Here is a 16,369-nt window from a genome sequence, read left to right on the forward strand (position 1 = left end):
AATGAGGAAGAACAAAGTGAAAGGTCTGAGAAATCAATGAAGAAATTGTGTGTCAGGTGGGAGTGGGCAGAAATTGAGAGAAGTAGCCCCCAAAACTCAAGACTTGCAGATGAAAACAGGAAGTCTGTGGGCAAAATAGTTTTTTTTTTTTTTTTTTTAAAGAGAAAAGGTGAAAATCTGATAAGAGGAAAAGCCAAGTGTTAGCATGAGCAATGAAGCTTGGGTGACCAACACTGACTCTCTCTTCTTGTTCCAAATGATTTTCTCCTTAAAGCAGGCTTTCAGAACTAGGGCTTATTTTGTCACATTTGATTTGCATGGGACTCCTTCCACATTTCACAGTTCATTTTTATTTCATTCAAAATGAACTAAAAGGATTTCTGGTTTCTAATCTGGTATGTAAGGAGCTTAGAAGTCACCACTCTAACCAAACAATAAGTAAAAAGCTGAGCAAACTGAAAAATTAACAATTCTTCTTAGACCCATAAGTACAGGGCAAACTGTTGCCCCCCCAAAACTAGAGAGACAGACAGGTGGATACAGAAAAATCACAACTTACCTGAGTAGAAGCCACCAAGCAGAAACCTCCTTAGGAACAAGTGCTGGGGTAGGAAAATCTGAACTGTGACTGATGAATTGCTAGAGGCTCAATGTAGAAAAGCCTAAGAGACAAGGGAACCTAGTCATCAGGGAGGGGGACCCATACTTTCATGAGCTTTACCTCCAAGAGCTCTAACAGCTATTCACAGTAAAGATCAGTGAAAATTTTCTCATGGTTCCAGCTGGGGAGGGGGAAAATAACCATTTTGAAATATGCCTCAGGACACCAAACACTACCCTCAGGAGAAACTATTTTCTGGGTGCTAAAGTACCTAGGTAAAGGACACTTGCCAACTTCAGGCAACTCTGGCCATCCTGTCCCACCTAAAGAGATGGGAAAAAGCTAAGAAGCACTGTTCAAGTTCATAGCCCAGGTGCACAGGCTCACCGAAAGACTGAGACCTAATCATAGGCCTGCAGAATGCTTGTCTCTCCCCACCCCAACACACATTACTACCATATAACTAAAGGCCTGTTAAACAGGTCATTTTTCCAGTATGCCACACACACCTTTTAATGAAAAATTATAAGGTATACAAAAAGGCAAAAAACACAGTTTGAAGAGACTAAACAAGCATCAGAACCAGACTCAGATATGCCAGGAATGTTGGGACTATCAGACCACAAATACATAAAAACTATGATTAATACCCTAAGGGCTATATTAGAAAAGGTAGACAATATAAAATAATAGATGGATAATATAAGCAGAGAAATGGAAATTCTAAAAAAAAATTTTTCTAGTGATCAAAAACACTGTAACAGAAATGAAGAATGCTTTGATAGGCTCATTAGTAGACCGAACATGATGGAAGAAAGAATCTCTGAGCTTGAAGATTTGACAATAGAAACCTCCAAAACTGAAAAGGAAAAAAGACTTAAAAAACCACCTGATTATTCAAGAATTGTGGAACAACCACAAAGGTATGAGATACCTGTAATGAGAATAACAGAAGAAGACAGAGAAAAGAAACAAAAGAAATATTTGAAGCAATGGTGATAGAATTTTCCCAAATTAATGTTGGACACCAAACTACAGATCCAGGAAGATCGGAGAACACCAAGCAGGATAAATAAAAACAAAATAAAACAAACACAAACTATACCTAAGCATATCACAGAAAATTAAATAAAATGAAAAAAAAATGAAATAAACCAGAGGGAAAAAATACCTTACCTACCGAGAAGAAAATATAAGAATTATATCTAACTGAAGCCATGCAGGCAAGAAGAATGGAGTGAAACATTTAAAGTGTTAAGAGAAAAAAATCTACCAACCTATAACTCAGTATCCTGTGAAATTATCCTACAAAACTGAAGGAGAAATAAAGACAATCTTAGGCAAACAAGGATTGAGTGAAATTGTTGCCAGAAGACCTACCTAGCAAGAAATGTTAAAAGAATTTTAGAGAGAAGGAAAATTAGTCAGGTTGGTAACATAGATCTATATAAAGAAAGGAAAAGCATCAGAGGATGAATAGATCAAGGTAAAATTAAAACTTTTATTTTTTTATTCTCAATTAACCTAATAAAGTTTGTTCAATAAATAACAGCAACAGTGTATTTGATTATGTATATTATATATATAAATAATTTTACATATGATTATGTATAAATGAAATGAATGACATCAATAACACCAGGGACAGAAGGGAGAAATTGGGAATCTGTTATTATAAGGTACTTGTAAGATTGTCATTGTAAGGTACCCATGCAGTATTACAATGTTATTTAAAGGGGAGCTGGATTAGTTGTAATGTATTCCAAACTGTAGAGCAACCATTAAGAAAAGTATATTTAAAAAGTATAATTGATATACTAATAAAAAAAGGAGAATAATATAAAATGTTCAATTAAAGCCACAAAAAAGTGTGGCAGATAAAAATAGAAACAAAGATCAAGGGCAACAAATAAAAAACAGTAACAAATATGATAGATATTAAACTACATCAATAATCACTTTAAATTTCAATGATATAAACACCAATTAAAAGACAGATAGTCAGAGAAGGTCAAAAACTAAGACCCAACTATATGTTGTCTACAAGAAACTCACTTTATGATAAAGACACAAAGATTAAAAGTAAACATATGGAGAAAGTTATACCATGTTAATATCAACGCAAAGAAAGATGGAATATCTATATTCAGACAGAGATCATTTCAGAGCAAGGAGAGTTATTAGAGATAAAGATGAACATTATATAATGATAAAGTGGTCAATTCTCCAAGAAGATGTAACAATCTTTTAGGTGCATGTACACACAAAATATAGGAAGATGTCCCTCAGTAGGTGATGAATTAGCTGTGACACATCCACACAATGGAATATTATGCTACACTAAAAAGAAAAGAGATATCGAGCCATGAAAACCCATGGCTTTTATGCCTTAAGAAGGAAACAAATGCAATATTACTATGTAAAAAAAAAGCCAATAGGGAAGTCTTCTTTTACCTAGTAATAAAGTGAAACAATGTAAATCGTGGACTTTGGGTGATAATATGTTGATTGTAGCAAATGTATCACTCTGAAGTGGGGTTTTGACAGTGGGACAGGCTGTGCGTGTGTAGGGCAGGGGCTATATGGGAACTCTTTGTCCTTTTTGCTCAATTTTGCTGTAAACTTAAAAATCTTCTGAAAAAAAATTTTATTAATAATAAAATAGAGCAGGCTCTGAAATTGACCTAAAAAGACAGGATTGGAAGACTTGGTGTTAGTTAGGGATCTAGTATCCATTTAGCTCTGGCATGTGCATCTTTCATGAACTCTGCAAGGAAAAAAGGGGGCCAAAGAAGCCTCATCAACTAAAAACAGGGATTTGGACAAAGAAGAGTCACCCAGATTCTCGTATAGAAATAGTATTTTGCTTGATGAGATTTGCTCACTTATCAAGAGCTATCAGATAGCTATTGCAATTTGTTTATATTGATTTTTATTTTTTTTTAGGCGAGGCAATTCTTGGTTGACTTCACAGATTGCAAGGACCTGACCAGTTTACAATCACTTATCATTTATCTATCTATCTATCTATCTATCTATCTATCTATCTATCTATCTATTTATTTATTTATTTATTTGTGTGCCTGCAGCACCTGGTCTTCTTAGGTGGTCTCCCATCCAAGTACTAACCAGACCCAACCCTGCTTGTTCAGGATGGCATGGCCATAGACTGCTATTGCTATTTGAATAGCTTCAAATAAATAAATAAATGGGCCCTTGTGGAATGTGTGTGTGTGTGTGTGTGTGTGTGTGTGTGTGTGTGTGTACATTCTATAAGTGTTCATTTTAAAACAGAAATAAAAAGCATTCTAACTCATGAAAGCAGAGACACAAAATGATATTTGTACACCTAAGTTCGTGAAAGCATTATTTAATATAGTCAAAAGGTGAAAGCAGCCTGTGTTCATTGACAAGAGAATGGATAGTCGAAATGTGGCATATACATACAATGTCATATTATTCAGTCTTAAAAAGGAAGAAAATCCTGACATATGCCACAACATGGATGACTCTTAAAGATATTAGGCTAAGTGAAATGAACTAGTCATAAAAGGATAAATACTATATGATTCCACTCATATGAAGTGCTTAAAGCAGTCAGATTCATAGATAGAAAGTAGAACGGTCATTGCTAGGGGTTGGGGAAAGGGAGAAATAGGTAGTTTTCCTATTATGGCTACAGAGTTTCAGTTTTGCAAGGTAAGAAAAGCTCTGTGAATGGATGGATGGTGACTATGGTTGTACAACGATGTGAATGTATTTTCAAGGCCACTGAACTATATTCCTAAAAATGGTTATAATGTTAAATTTTAGTATATTTTACCACAATTTAAAAAAAAAGAAATAATTTTTTAAGAATGTTGTAATTTGTGTGGGTTTCTGAGAAGCTGTATCTAAAGGTAGGGCTCATGGTGTGTGTTTCATGATCGTTAGAAACTGAGGTAAGAAATCAATGAGACACGACTAATGAACACATCTGAAAACAGCTAAGTTTTACACAAATATGTGGATTTTATTGACCCATGATCTTTTTTTTACAGTAATAAATAGAATATAATCTTTTGGGTTAGTTTGGAGTTGGAGAGGCAGCAGTCCTTAGTAAGGGTGGTCAGATTTTGTGGTACTATTTTTTTTAGAACTGCATCTAAGAGGGAACCTGTGTGCTGGCCAGGAATCATGCAGGTCTATGCAACATCTGTGTCAGCCCGAATGCTTCCCTCTATACCATCAAGGTAATTCATAGCCCCTGGCCAATATCACCCTAATTCCTGCCCCCCCCCCCAGTTTTAACACGATATGTCATAAAAATAGCTAGTGTCATTAAAAGTCAATATTTCCAATATAAAAAAAAGTTATACAAATATAATTCATGACATAATCATTCTTAAAATACAGTCATTTGTATATGAGTTTGAAACATTATTAAAATAAATATTTCCTAGAGAAAATTTCATTTGCATCACAAAATTATAAAACAGAAGCATATAAAACTAATTTGTGATTGACTCTTCAGTGTGTCTCCCATTCTCTCTCCCACTAAGTAAGTATATATAGTATGACGTGCACATCGCTAGCCTGAAAGCACTATCACCCCACGCACACCCAGACCGTCAGATGTCATGTACGTCACCTGCAGCGCCCAAGGCCTATCTGCCTATGCACTTTCTACCTGGAGCTCCTGTGGTAAGAGTTTTCCAGTACCAATTTGCATTAAAGCATTTTTTCCAGCCTTTCTTCATGTCAGAGGTCTTATGAGCTTATTACTTTCTGATGGCTGGGGAACGGCATGTCAACTTACACATCAAGGGAGCAATCCTGTCTTCTCTACAAGACTGTAACAGCCCTTTTCCCAGATATGGGATGTATTCTGAGTATCTGAATTATTTGGATTTTTGGTAGAGCTGAGTGGTACTAACCCTGATTCTCAGGACTAGGAAGTTCTCAGTCCTGACTGACACCTAGATATTGCATGGTACCTACTTTGACAGGTTGTCATGTGAATCACACAGTATTCTAATACTTGCTTGGAACCAGGACAGTCTGAATGCTCAATATACAATGTAGTTGTGTTTTTAAATATCTTGGAGAGAGTGGAGAAAAAAAAAATAACAAAACTAAAGTTTCCAGTTACCAATACTTAATCATATCGCTAAGTAGCATGATTACATTTCTTCTCTGATAATCCAAATTAGCAAATTTCACAAAGCAATAAATTGAACAATTAAGCTCGCTGACGTTAACAGCCACCTTTCCAATGACTATCAAAGGGAAAAAGTTTTCAGGAAAGTCTGGCTTACAAACGCAAGTGGTAAATCTTCAAGGATTCGAAGTACCTTTCACACAATTTGACCCTTGCCAGGAAGCCGTTTATCCAGACTTCTGTGAACATCCTTAATTCCTCTTACCAAAATGCCTCCTTTTTTAAAAATAATATTATTTATCCTTGTTTTCTGAGGCAGAAACTGTTTTCTCCTCCAACTCCGAGAATGAATGTCTGTGCAGCCATTCATTCTGTTCTCTAAAGCCTGGTGTCCTGTACCTCTTCTTCTGTCTCCTCCTTCAGAGCAGTGATTTTGGATTGAGACTTGTGTTTGCTTGAGTTCCGGTGGGGGAACAGCTTCGACCGGTCCAAGGGGCTGATGGCCTGCTGGAACACGCTCTTCTCGCTCAGCAGCTTCTGGATGGAATCATACTGCCGCACTTTGTTCTCCTCTATGACCTAGGGAAGTGGCCATTAGTGAGATCTTGAGAGGAAGGCAGGTGGATGGACCAGAGCAAGGACAGAAACTGGCATATGCTCAGAAGAAGAAAAAAGCCAAAAAGGAAAACAGTGTCCAAATGCTTGCAGTCTGAACAGGCAGGGATACCTCAGTTCCCTGCTGAGTCCTCTTGTCCTCTTGCTTTACAGAGCTTTTACCATGTGTGAAATTAGCTGTAACTTTCTACTTAGCAGCTGGAAGATTTCTTTTCTTTTCTTTCTTTCTTTCTGTTTTTTTTTTTTAATTAGGATGATACTGAGCAATGTGCTTCTTCAGAGAACTTTAAAAGAACTAAGGATGCTTTGTAAACCAGAATGATTTTTGTTAGATCCCTTATATATTACCTTAAAAGTGAGTGTAAGTCTACAGCATGAAAAAGAATTGAATGAATTCAGCAGGGGACTGAAGCTTAACAATTCCACACTGGTTGGGAATGCCTGAGTTTAACATGCCTCCTTCACATGTTCAAATTGAGCAAACCCAAGGCCAGAGGATAGTAAGGCTTCACCCAATCTCCTGAACCTGACCACAGCAGGATAAGGGGTTATGAGCTGGCCCCTTAATTTGTCACCTGAAGCTCAGTAATAATAATGTTAATAACCATCCTTCAGTAAGGAAAGCATTTGCCTCTAGGAACCTCAAAAGCCTTAACAGAAATGACGTGATACATCATCCTCTGAACTTCCTTGTGACTAAACCCAAGGGAATTTGTAAACATCACTTGAAAGAATCTGTGACAGTTCTGAAAGCACAATGAGAAGGTGGTTGGGAGAGGCACTCACCTGAGCTTCAAACAAGGACTAGAATAAAAGAAATGAGCTTTTCAACTATCACATTAAAACCATACATGAGATTGCAAGACAATCCAGGTCTGCCCTGGACCTCATCCAAAGGAAATTTAGTTATTAAAAGCATCAGGACTTAGTCTTCTTTATGACTTGATCCCCAAATAAGGATTCAAAAAGTATAGATGTTCTAATTTATTAATGTAACAGTGATATGCTGCTATTTTAGATTTACTGAATTCCAACCTCACTTTATAGCTCAGATCAAAGTGAGAAAATTGTGCAGCTATCCTGAGTATAGCTGGATGGCTGTATGGCACGTTTTAAGGAAAAATGTATATATTGCTGTGATTTGTAGGACCTATGGCATAAGACGTTATTATCAAGAATTATAGGAGAAATTAGATCTTAAGTAAATTATAAATGCTCACCAAAAATCGCTGACATTCCAACATTGCTTCTATCCTGTGCTCACTGAGGATCACTGTGCAATCAGCGAATGCTTGTTTTAGAGTTCTTCGAAAGATTTGATATGTTCTAGAAAAGAAAATACCACATATAACATAACATCAATAACCTGCCTTTATTTTTCATAATATAACTATTGTCCTATCAGATTAGTTCTTTAAATTACTAATCTTTCTTTACCTACTTTTAACATAATGGTGATATGGAATCAGCCACATTAGCTTCCCAATCATGGGGTAGATTCTAAATTTCCATCAATAAATAGGACATATATTTGAAAAAAATTATACAGAGGAACAATTTTTTTCATTATGTAGAATCACTAATAGTCCTTTTGTGCTATAAATATTTCCAATCATATAAATGAAATAGAAAGGAAAATCATAAGGATCAGAGTATGCCTATGTGTTAAATAATTCATTATGTGTTGACAAGGGGGAGTTTGTACAAAATTCCAAAATTATACTCAGAAGAGAACATAGGGCTCTTATACTATGAAATAAGGATTTGTATTCATCACATGGTGACTTTTCCACTGGGCACTTATTTCATATCTAAAGGGGGTTTCCCCACTTGCAGACACTACAGTCTAATGGGAATCTATGTCAGCATGAAATAGGCCTCAATGATTCTACTCCCGCTGTGCTATTAAATAGCAAGACTTCTGAAACTCACATTGGATCCAAATGAGCACTGGGCTCATCGAGCAGTAAGATTTTTGCCTTACTGAGAACAGATCTGGCCAAGCACATCAGCTGCTTGTGGCCATGGCTTAGGACAAAACCCCCATCCACAAGGACAAAATCAAGCTTCCCAGGAAATTGCTCTATCACAGATCTGAGTCCAACCTGCAGGGAAAAAAAAAAGGGGGGGAGGAGGGGAACGCTGTGCTTAGAAAGGGTAGTTCAGATACCACGAGGTTATAAACACTCAAGATGTTAGCAATCTAAAAAGACACAAAGGAGTTTGAATGGTTTAAATATTCCATCCCTCTATCACTATTTATTTGGATTTGATTGAACAAAGGCTATGTATAATCTTGGCAGCTCTAAAGGATGCGTCTAAGACTTATTTCAGCTCTGTGCTTCATTCATTCAGAAAATTTTCCATGACATCCTAATATGTGCCCAGTATTCCAATAAGGACTGAAGAAATGATAAATGGCACATGACCCCTGCAAGGATCAGGGCATATAAAGATGCACACATTAATTCCAAGACAATTGAACACATGCTAGATAAGAAAATACGTAGAGAAATACAGTCATTTACACTATCATGACCTTTTTTGCTACCTTCCATCCTCTACTGTCGTAATAAAGCATGAAGAGTATCATAAAAGAATCAAGGGGAGCTTTTAAAAGCTACATATGGCAAGTTGCTACTCATCCCTTTCCTTCATAAAAACTGATTTTAAGAAATTGATGAAACTATGAAATAAAAATCCTGGAGTTAAAATAGTGGCATATTACCAGGAGATTTAAAAGTGTTTAGATACTGAGGCAGAATATAAGAGTTGTCTTAGAGTCAATGGCTTGTTTTCTTAAGGTAGATAGGAGAAAAAAAAGGTTGAAATGCCAACAAGATATAATAACCCATTTTTTCAAAATAAGACAAAAATGACTGAAGTCTTAGCTCTTATAATGTGAATTAGTTTACTTATTGCTGTGTTGGGGAGCTAAAAAGATATATAGATGATCTTGTCTTCTGCCCTTAGGAAGTCTGGGATTTAGTATGGAGAGGTTAGATGTTAATACTAACTGTAATACAGGCAGAATGAGATAATGGCTTAAGAAAGTTCATGAGTTCAGTGATGGATTCAGAGATGGCCTGCATCACCATGTTCAGCAGGCATTAACTGTGTGCCTGTGATACATACTGCAGAAGGCACTCCTTTCCTTGGCTGGGTTCTCATTAAAGCAATCTCGCTATGTACTACAGCTATCTCCCTGTGATGGTAGGGAATGCGAACATACTAATTAGCCAGGAGGATTACTCTTTTGTATTCCAGAAGACTCAAACATAAAACTACTTTCAGATGCAAGTAGCTGGGAATGTGAATAAAGACACTGGGTGGGGAATTCTTTCTGTCTTCAACTTTTTGATTTTTTATTGGCTTCAATCTGTGAACTTGCTGCTATAGTTTCTCCTATCTTAAAACAGAAATAAAACCTCACTTGCCTCCAGGTTCTCCTTTAGCTGTTATTCAATATCTAGCCCCTCTGTCATCTAGAAATCACAAAATACTAGTGTGCGTCTGTTGTCCTCACTGCCTCATGCCTCAGAACATGTTTTCCTTCTTCAAACATCTATGCCTCAGCGTATGAGAAACCACCAAATCTTTGACGATTTCTTCCTATTATCATGCATGGGCAACTCTCCCTCTCCCTGTCTCTTGAATATTATTAGTCTTCTTCACTCCCAGCTTTCTAAATTCTCCTCAGATCTCATTCACTCTTAGGGTATTGATTACCACAGGCAAGCTAATGATTTTTCAGATCTTTATCTCCAGCCCCAGACGTCTTCCAAATATTTCTTAAATCCTTCTCCTCTTTGCTAACCCCATTTTAGCAACTGTAAGCCAGGCCATGATTATTTCTTAGGCACCAAACTATAAATCCTAAGTTGTCAATTTGCCAATTCACCACCCAAACACCCCAGGGATCCTTCTAAAATACAGGTTAGACCACCTATTTCTCTGTTTTAAATCTCATACTGACAGAATAAAATTTCTAAATTCTCTTCATGAGCTCTCTCATGTGACATTTAAGGTCTCCAGAATCATGTCCTGCCCATTTTTACTTCTAGTAGCACCAAATAGCTTGCAGTTCCCTACACACCTTGACATACCCTTCCGAATACCTCTGATCATCCGTTAGGGCAGTCAGGCCCCTAGGCACGCTGCTATTTGTGCAAGTTTCCCCCTGTTAGACTGTTAGTTTCTTGAGGGTAAAGACATGTGCTTTTAAGCTCTGTGTTCCCAGGGCTAATATTGGACACATTGTCAGCTTAAACTCATTTGTTCAACAAATATGTACTGAGTTCCTAGGATCCCGGCCAAACAAAATAAACACAGTTCAGATGAATGACAAACGAATCCCAACCTAAGGAAGAATGACAAATGATAAATGAATGAGTGCTGGCTTTAACTCTGCCAATATAGAATGTGATCTAAGACAAGTGTTCATTTGTCTATTTCCTCATCTTTAAGACTACAAAATCCCCTAAAAGTACAGTATAAAATTAGATGTTCTTTACCATTGATAGGTATTTCAGTATTTTATTTCAGATCGATCAGGAGTATTTGAGGATTTTTTAAATCAAATTAACCATCAAAAAAAGTACAGATTAGATGGATTTTAACTAGACTTATTGTGGTGATTATTTTGTCACATATATGATTATCAAATTACTATGTCGTACACTTCAAACTAGTTTAATGGTCAGTATATATGTCAATTACACTTCAATAAAAAAGTAAAGCACTGTACTGATCAAAGACTAGCTCTCTGAAACCAAACAGGGGTGGCTTTGAATCTGCACTCCATCACTCGTTTGCCAATGACGTCAAGTTTGTTGCTTTAAGTCTTATTTACCTCACTGGAAAAAAATGGGGAAAGATTTGCATAGACTTCAAAGGCTTGCAATGAGGATTAAATAAGACAATTTATAGAAGTGTGACACATGACAAGCACCTAATCTCTGGTAACTATTACGATACTATTGCTGGAGCCTGGGAAATCCCAAGGACATGAGTCTGGTCATTGAAACACTACCCTGGTATGACAATAAGAGTTCTTAAGATTTTACCTTTATAAGTGGCCTAGGGAGGTAAGTTAGCAGAAAATGCTACAATACTATTAATTTATATCGCACTCCTAGTAACAGGTTGAGATTTTGGTAATAATGCAGTAGCATGTATTCCCCCTTCAGATTCACACCAATCGTACACTAATTCCCAAGGCCCAAGTAGGAAAGACATTTCACTGTGTTATACTTTGCACTGCTCTGCGATAAAGAACTGAGCAAAGTATGTGTTTTCCCCAAATGAAACTATTTCTTTACTATAAGTAAATAAGTACTTAAATATTTATCACTGTCAATGTTTAGAGAACAAAATTTTTTAAAATGACAGTCAGACAGACAAATCTAGGGTATATTTTGCAACATTTCTATCTCACTGTTCTACTCACTATTAAGTATAGTAAAAATACTTTAAGATCATATTCACTAGAGAAAGTTAGTAAAACTTTAAATTTTGAAATCAATGAATATTTAACAAATTTATTTAATTCCTTTATGCCATATATTGTGATAGGCTTTGGAGAGAAAATGAGAAGCAAGATAGACTAGTAATTGTTTTTAAAAAGATATAAAGTTATTGTTGCCTACTCTATATGGTGATAATAGATTAAATTAGCTAACTGATTGTTTGGATGTAAAAGACTGCTCAGTTATGCATTTCTTTCTAGACTTAGCAAAAATTGATTAAATTCTAGGAACTATGGCAAACCTTGGGATTCAAAGATGAATAACCCTAGGCCCTGCCTTGAAAGAACTTGTAGTCCAGATGAGGAGAAAAATAATAAGTGGGAAATTACTGTTCCAAGAGATAAATGCTATAGAAAAAAAGACATATGGAAACTGCTATAAAGATCACCTAATTTAGTAATCTTTAGTGGCACAATCCTTTAAATAAAAATATATACACACATATATTCCCAATATAATGTTATCTATATTACTGTCATAATTCATTTTTAAATAGATTAAAAATAAAAACAAACTTTAGCTTAGCTCTGTCCAAACTAAGGTGAATTAAAAATTACTGGAATCTGAACATTCCTAATTATTTTTATTCTAACTTAGCATTAACAATAAATAAAAGCATCAACAATTTGTGGAGAAAAAAGAATGCCAGTTTTACACCACTGACTAATAAATAATACGTACTTTGCAAACTGCTATTTAGAAAGAAGAAATTTTGTTTTATGACGTATCAAACTAAAAAATATTTAAGTCTGTAGAGGACTGGGCCTTTTCTTCAAAATGTTGACTTTTGCTATTGCTGTACTCTGGAATGTTATTGTGGAGCAAAAGAGTTTGCTCTTGTGACAAGGAAACACACACACACACACACACACACACACACACACACACACGCACCACCCCCCACCCCAGAAAAGCAAATTGTGATTGGATTGAATAGTCCATTGGCAGGTAGTTATAAACACAGACACTCTCAATTCCTTTACACTCTCATTTTGCTACTCTACAGGTTCTCTAGGCCAAATTTTCAACTTAAAAGGCCACTATTTCTGCTACATAGCTAGATCTCTAAAATAATTTACCTGACTATCAATGTGTAAGGGAGGAAAATATTTTATAAGTAATCTAAAAAGCCAGCAATTACCAGAAAGAAAAAAAAAAGGCTTTATTCTAAAACCAACAGACCTGCTGCTTAGATTATGGATAACACTGAGGCAGGTCGCTGTGGTGAAACCCTTTGAACCAAAAGTCAAGGGGTACAGCTGGTCCTGCATCCACAAATGACCTCAGCCCAGGCCCTGAGTCTTCTGAAGATGCAGTATCTTCACTGTTAATGGTAACATCTGTTGTGTATTAACCACAAAGCTATTTTCACAATATATCACACACAAACCCTTTATCCATTTAAATAAATGAATTAACTTTCATTTATTCATTCAATCAATTAATATTTACTGAACACCATTCTATGCACTGGAAATATCTCAGTGAATAGAAATCATCCCTGCCCTCAAGGAACCTACAAGCTGGTAGCAGACACGGACAAGTTAAAAGGTAAACGTCTGTGTAAATTCTGTGTGAAGAATGCTGTGAAAGGGAAAGAGGAATGGGGTACACCTAAGAGGGGCTCCTCTCTCAGACTTGGAGCATTATGGCAGATTTCTGGAAAGAAGCGATGTGTAAGGAGAGGCCTGAATGATGAGTGGGAGCAGGCAGTGAGGGGTTGGCAGGGTTTCCCAGGTACGGAGAAGAGCATGTGAAAAAGCTTCTGGACAACAGAGGACTCTCGTTGTCTTAGAGAAACCAAAGAAATCCAATACAATCCTGAATTATGGTTAAGTGGGGAAGGTTGGAGCCTGAGTTTAGAGAGGCAGGCGAAGAACAAATCACAAAGGACCTAGTGGACTTTGTTCAAAGTGCAATAAGGAGTCATAGGAAGGGGAGAAACAAGAGATCACATGCAGGGTTTAGAACGATCACCAGCCCTGCAAAGAGCCGAGTGAACTGCAGGGAGCCAACGACAGGGAAACCAGCCAGGAGACTCTTTCAAAAATCCACATGAGAATTATAGTGGTGTCAGATGGAGATGAAAGCACGTGAATATATTCTGATATTTGTCGGAGACAGCCTTGACAGGACTTGAATATGTGGAGACAAGTGGATAAATTAAGAGTCAAGAATGGAAACATGATTAAATAGCTAACATGTACTTATCATCTACTATTTGCTTTAGAATAAAGCCTTTTTTTTTTTTTTTTTTTTTTTTTTTTTTACCAGGATGGGCCCATTATATGTATAAGCCCCAAAAGTTACAACGGTGTTACTAACTTATTGGGCCACAATGCTAGGGGTCTTTTTTCACCCTTGGGATTCAGTCTCTTTTGAGATTCTCTTGGTCTATATAGCTGGTAAAGTCGGTGCTCCTAGGGAGAAGCTATCTGGCCCTGAGTTGTTTGGGGATGGGGAAATTAGACCATCTCAGCTCACACAGCACCAAGATGAAGGTGGGGACCTAGGGCACAAAGAAACAGGGAGCTGTTGGGTTAGTTTTGCTTTCAAACCTTAGAGCTAGTAACTGGGCATGATACTCATGGCTTCACATGATCTCGTCCAGATAAGTAAGGACAAGGTTTCACACTAGAGTTTGGGTCTAGATCCAAGCTAGGAGTAAAGTGTTCCATGACCTGGTGTTGTCATTGCAAGTACTTTTGATTTCATTTGGGGCAAAGGAGAATTATGAAGGAGGTACTGTTGGAATAAGATTCAGGAGTCTGGCTACCGGCCATTACTCTGTTTATTTTCCTCTAGAGACACAAGTTACATCAAGGTCACAGAGATGACCCAATGAGATGACATATATCCTAGTTTGCCCCATGATATTTTGGTTTACACCTTCTGTCCCAGTATCCTGTCCAGTTTAGAAACTGAAATGCTCCCCAAATATTCCTGTTTAGATATGTTATATGTTCACTCATTTAGAACCAAAGCTCAGCCCTATCACTTTTTAACCAATGCCTTTTCTGCTTCTCTCAGCAGTTGCTTATCTGTTTGTATGCTATTTTGAGGCCTCAGCAACAAAAACATATTGCTGCTGTTCAAAGCACATAATATGAATGTACAGACAGCATCAACATCTCCATTTATTCATAGCAAATTATTAAAAAGAAGATCAGTAAGAAGATATACCTAAATACATTTGGTCAAATAAAAATCTAAATAGGTGAAATTCTGTATTATATTGATATTTAAAATCTTAACAATGTCTTCTAAAATGTTAGCTGTTTCTATTATCTTGATTTTCCTGTACTTTTTATTGTGACTGGAAATGTGTGCAGATTTTATTTTATAAAGTCTACTATCTTCCTTCCCAAGTTTCTCTCCCATCACATCGTGTTCCTATAGTTCATTCTCTGAAGTCACATCAAAGGTCTTAAAATGTGTCGCTTGCAATTTGGTTAATGTTTTCTTTAAAACCTCTGCTTGTTGGGTAATAAGGAAACTTTGATACTGAGAATAATTAATCTGAGTGCATTTTATTACGGGCATGTTAAGGCTGGGCGCTCGATAGGTAGGTGTTTAACACTCACAGGCATTTCAAAGCTCCTGGCAAGATCTGCTCTGAGGGAGGCAGAAAAGGAAAAAACATTTGGAATAAACAGAACTGGGCTATGGCAAGGACCCAAAATGCAGGAAATTGTGGGATAATGCTGTTCTTTAAGGAGACTTTTGAATCGCAACTTTCTTAGGTGCCACAGTTGTAGTCTGTCACCATCCAAAGCTTTGGACTTAAACCTTAAGTTAATGAAATAGGATGATTTATGTTCTCCCTTTCTTTAATATAATGTCTATATTTTAAGACTTGTCAGTTTATAACTACAGTGTTCTGTTAAGGAAACCAAGAATTTCACTCTAGTACTCTCCCCTCCCCCAAATTCCTCTGTATAATGCCTTCAATTATAATAAATCACCTATTGAGTAAAGAATGTTGTTTAGGAATTTCGATTTTGTTTAAATCAATATATGTACTACAGAGTGTCCTATGACTTCAAGGAATGGACTGTGCCACATCTAAGTCATGTGACATTGTGCCTAGAAGCACTTGCAGCCACCACATTCCCTAAAGGCAGTTGACTCCTGGTGAAGACAGTAGTCATCTGCAGGTGCTCTAGAATGATCATCATCCCTCTGTGCTAAACTCATGCTTCCCAGAGTACATCATATCAAAGCAAAGCCTCCTCTTTTTGCTGGAGAAACTTCAGAACCCTGACAGGGAGTAGATGAGAAAGTACAGAAGGAGGTTCTTTGTATCAGGAATAATCCTGGTGCAGGTGCGGTACACGAGTCTCTCCTGGTTCATGTCTCTTTGATGCACATTGATAGAGAAGAGGGCCAAAGTAATGTTATCTCTGGGGCCTGATAGTTGATGACTAAACACTGAGGATAGGGGGAGATCTAGTCCAAAGTGCTGGGTGCTCCAGGTGTGTTAGA

General features: G+C 36.9%; 1 protein-coding gene across 2 annotated transcripts in view; it reads right to left on the reverse strand.

Annotated features, from left to right (window-relative positions):
- Window positions 1-4,627: 4,627 nt before the first annotated feature.
- The window catches only part of CFTR (CF transmembrane conductance regulator), a 150,655-nt gene continuing 138,913 nt past the window's right edge, over window positions 4,628-16,369 (reverse strand). For both annotated transcript variants that reach the window (XM_036230999.1, XM_036230998.1), the window contains exons 25-27: window positions 8,289-8,461; window positions 7,577-7,682; window positions 4,628-6,320 (exon numbers count right to left, since the gene is read on the reverse strand). In XM_036230999.1, the coding sequence (XP_036086892.1) occupies window positions 6,120-6,320; window positions 7,577-7,682; window positions 8,289-8,461 (480 nt within the window). In that variant the 3' untranslated portion in view covers window positions 4,628-6,119. The remainder of the gene's footprint in view (window positions 6,321-7,576; window positions 7,683-8,288; window positions 8,462-16,369) is intronic.

Source organism: Rousettus aegyptiacus, unplaced genomic scaffold (genome assembly GCF_014176215.1).
Source record: "Rousettus aegyptiacus isolate mRouAeg1 unplaced genomic scaffold, mRouAeg1.p scaffold_m13_p_13, whole genome shotgun sequence".
In the NCBI taxonomy this organism is placed as follows: Eukaryota; Metazoa; Chordata; class Mammalia; order Chiroptera; family Pteropodidae; genus Rousettus; species Rousettus aegyptiacus.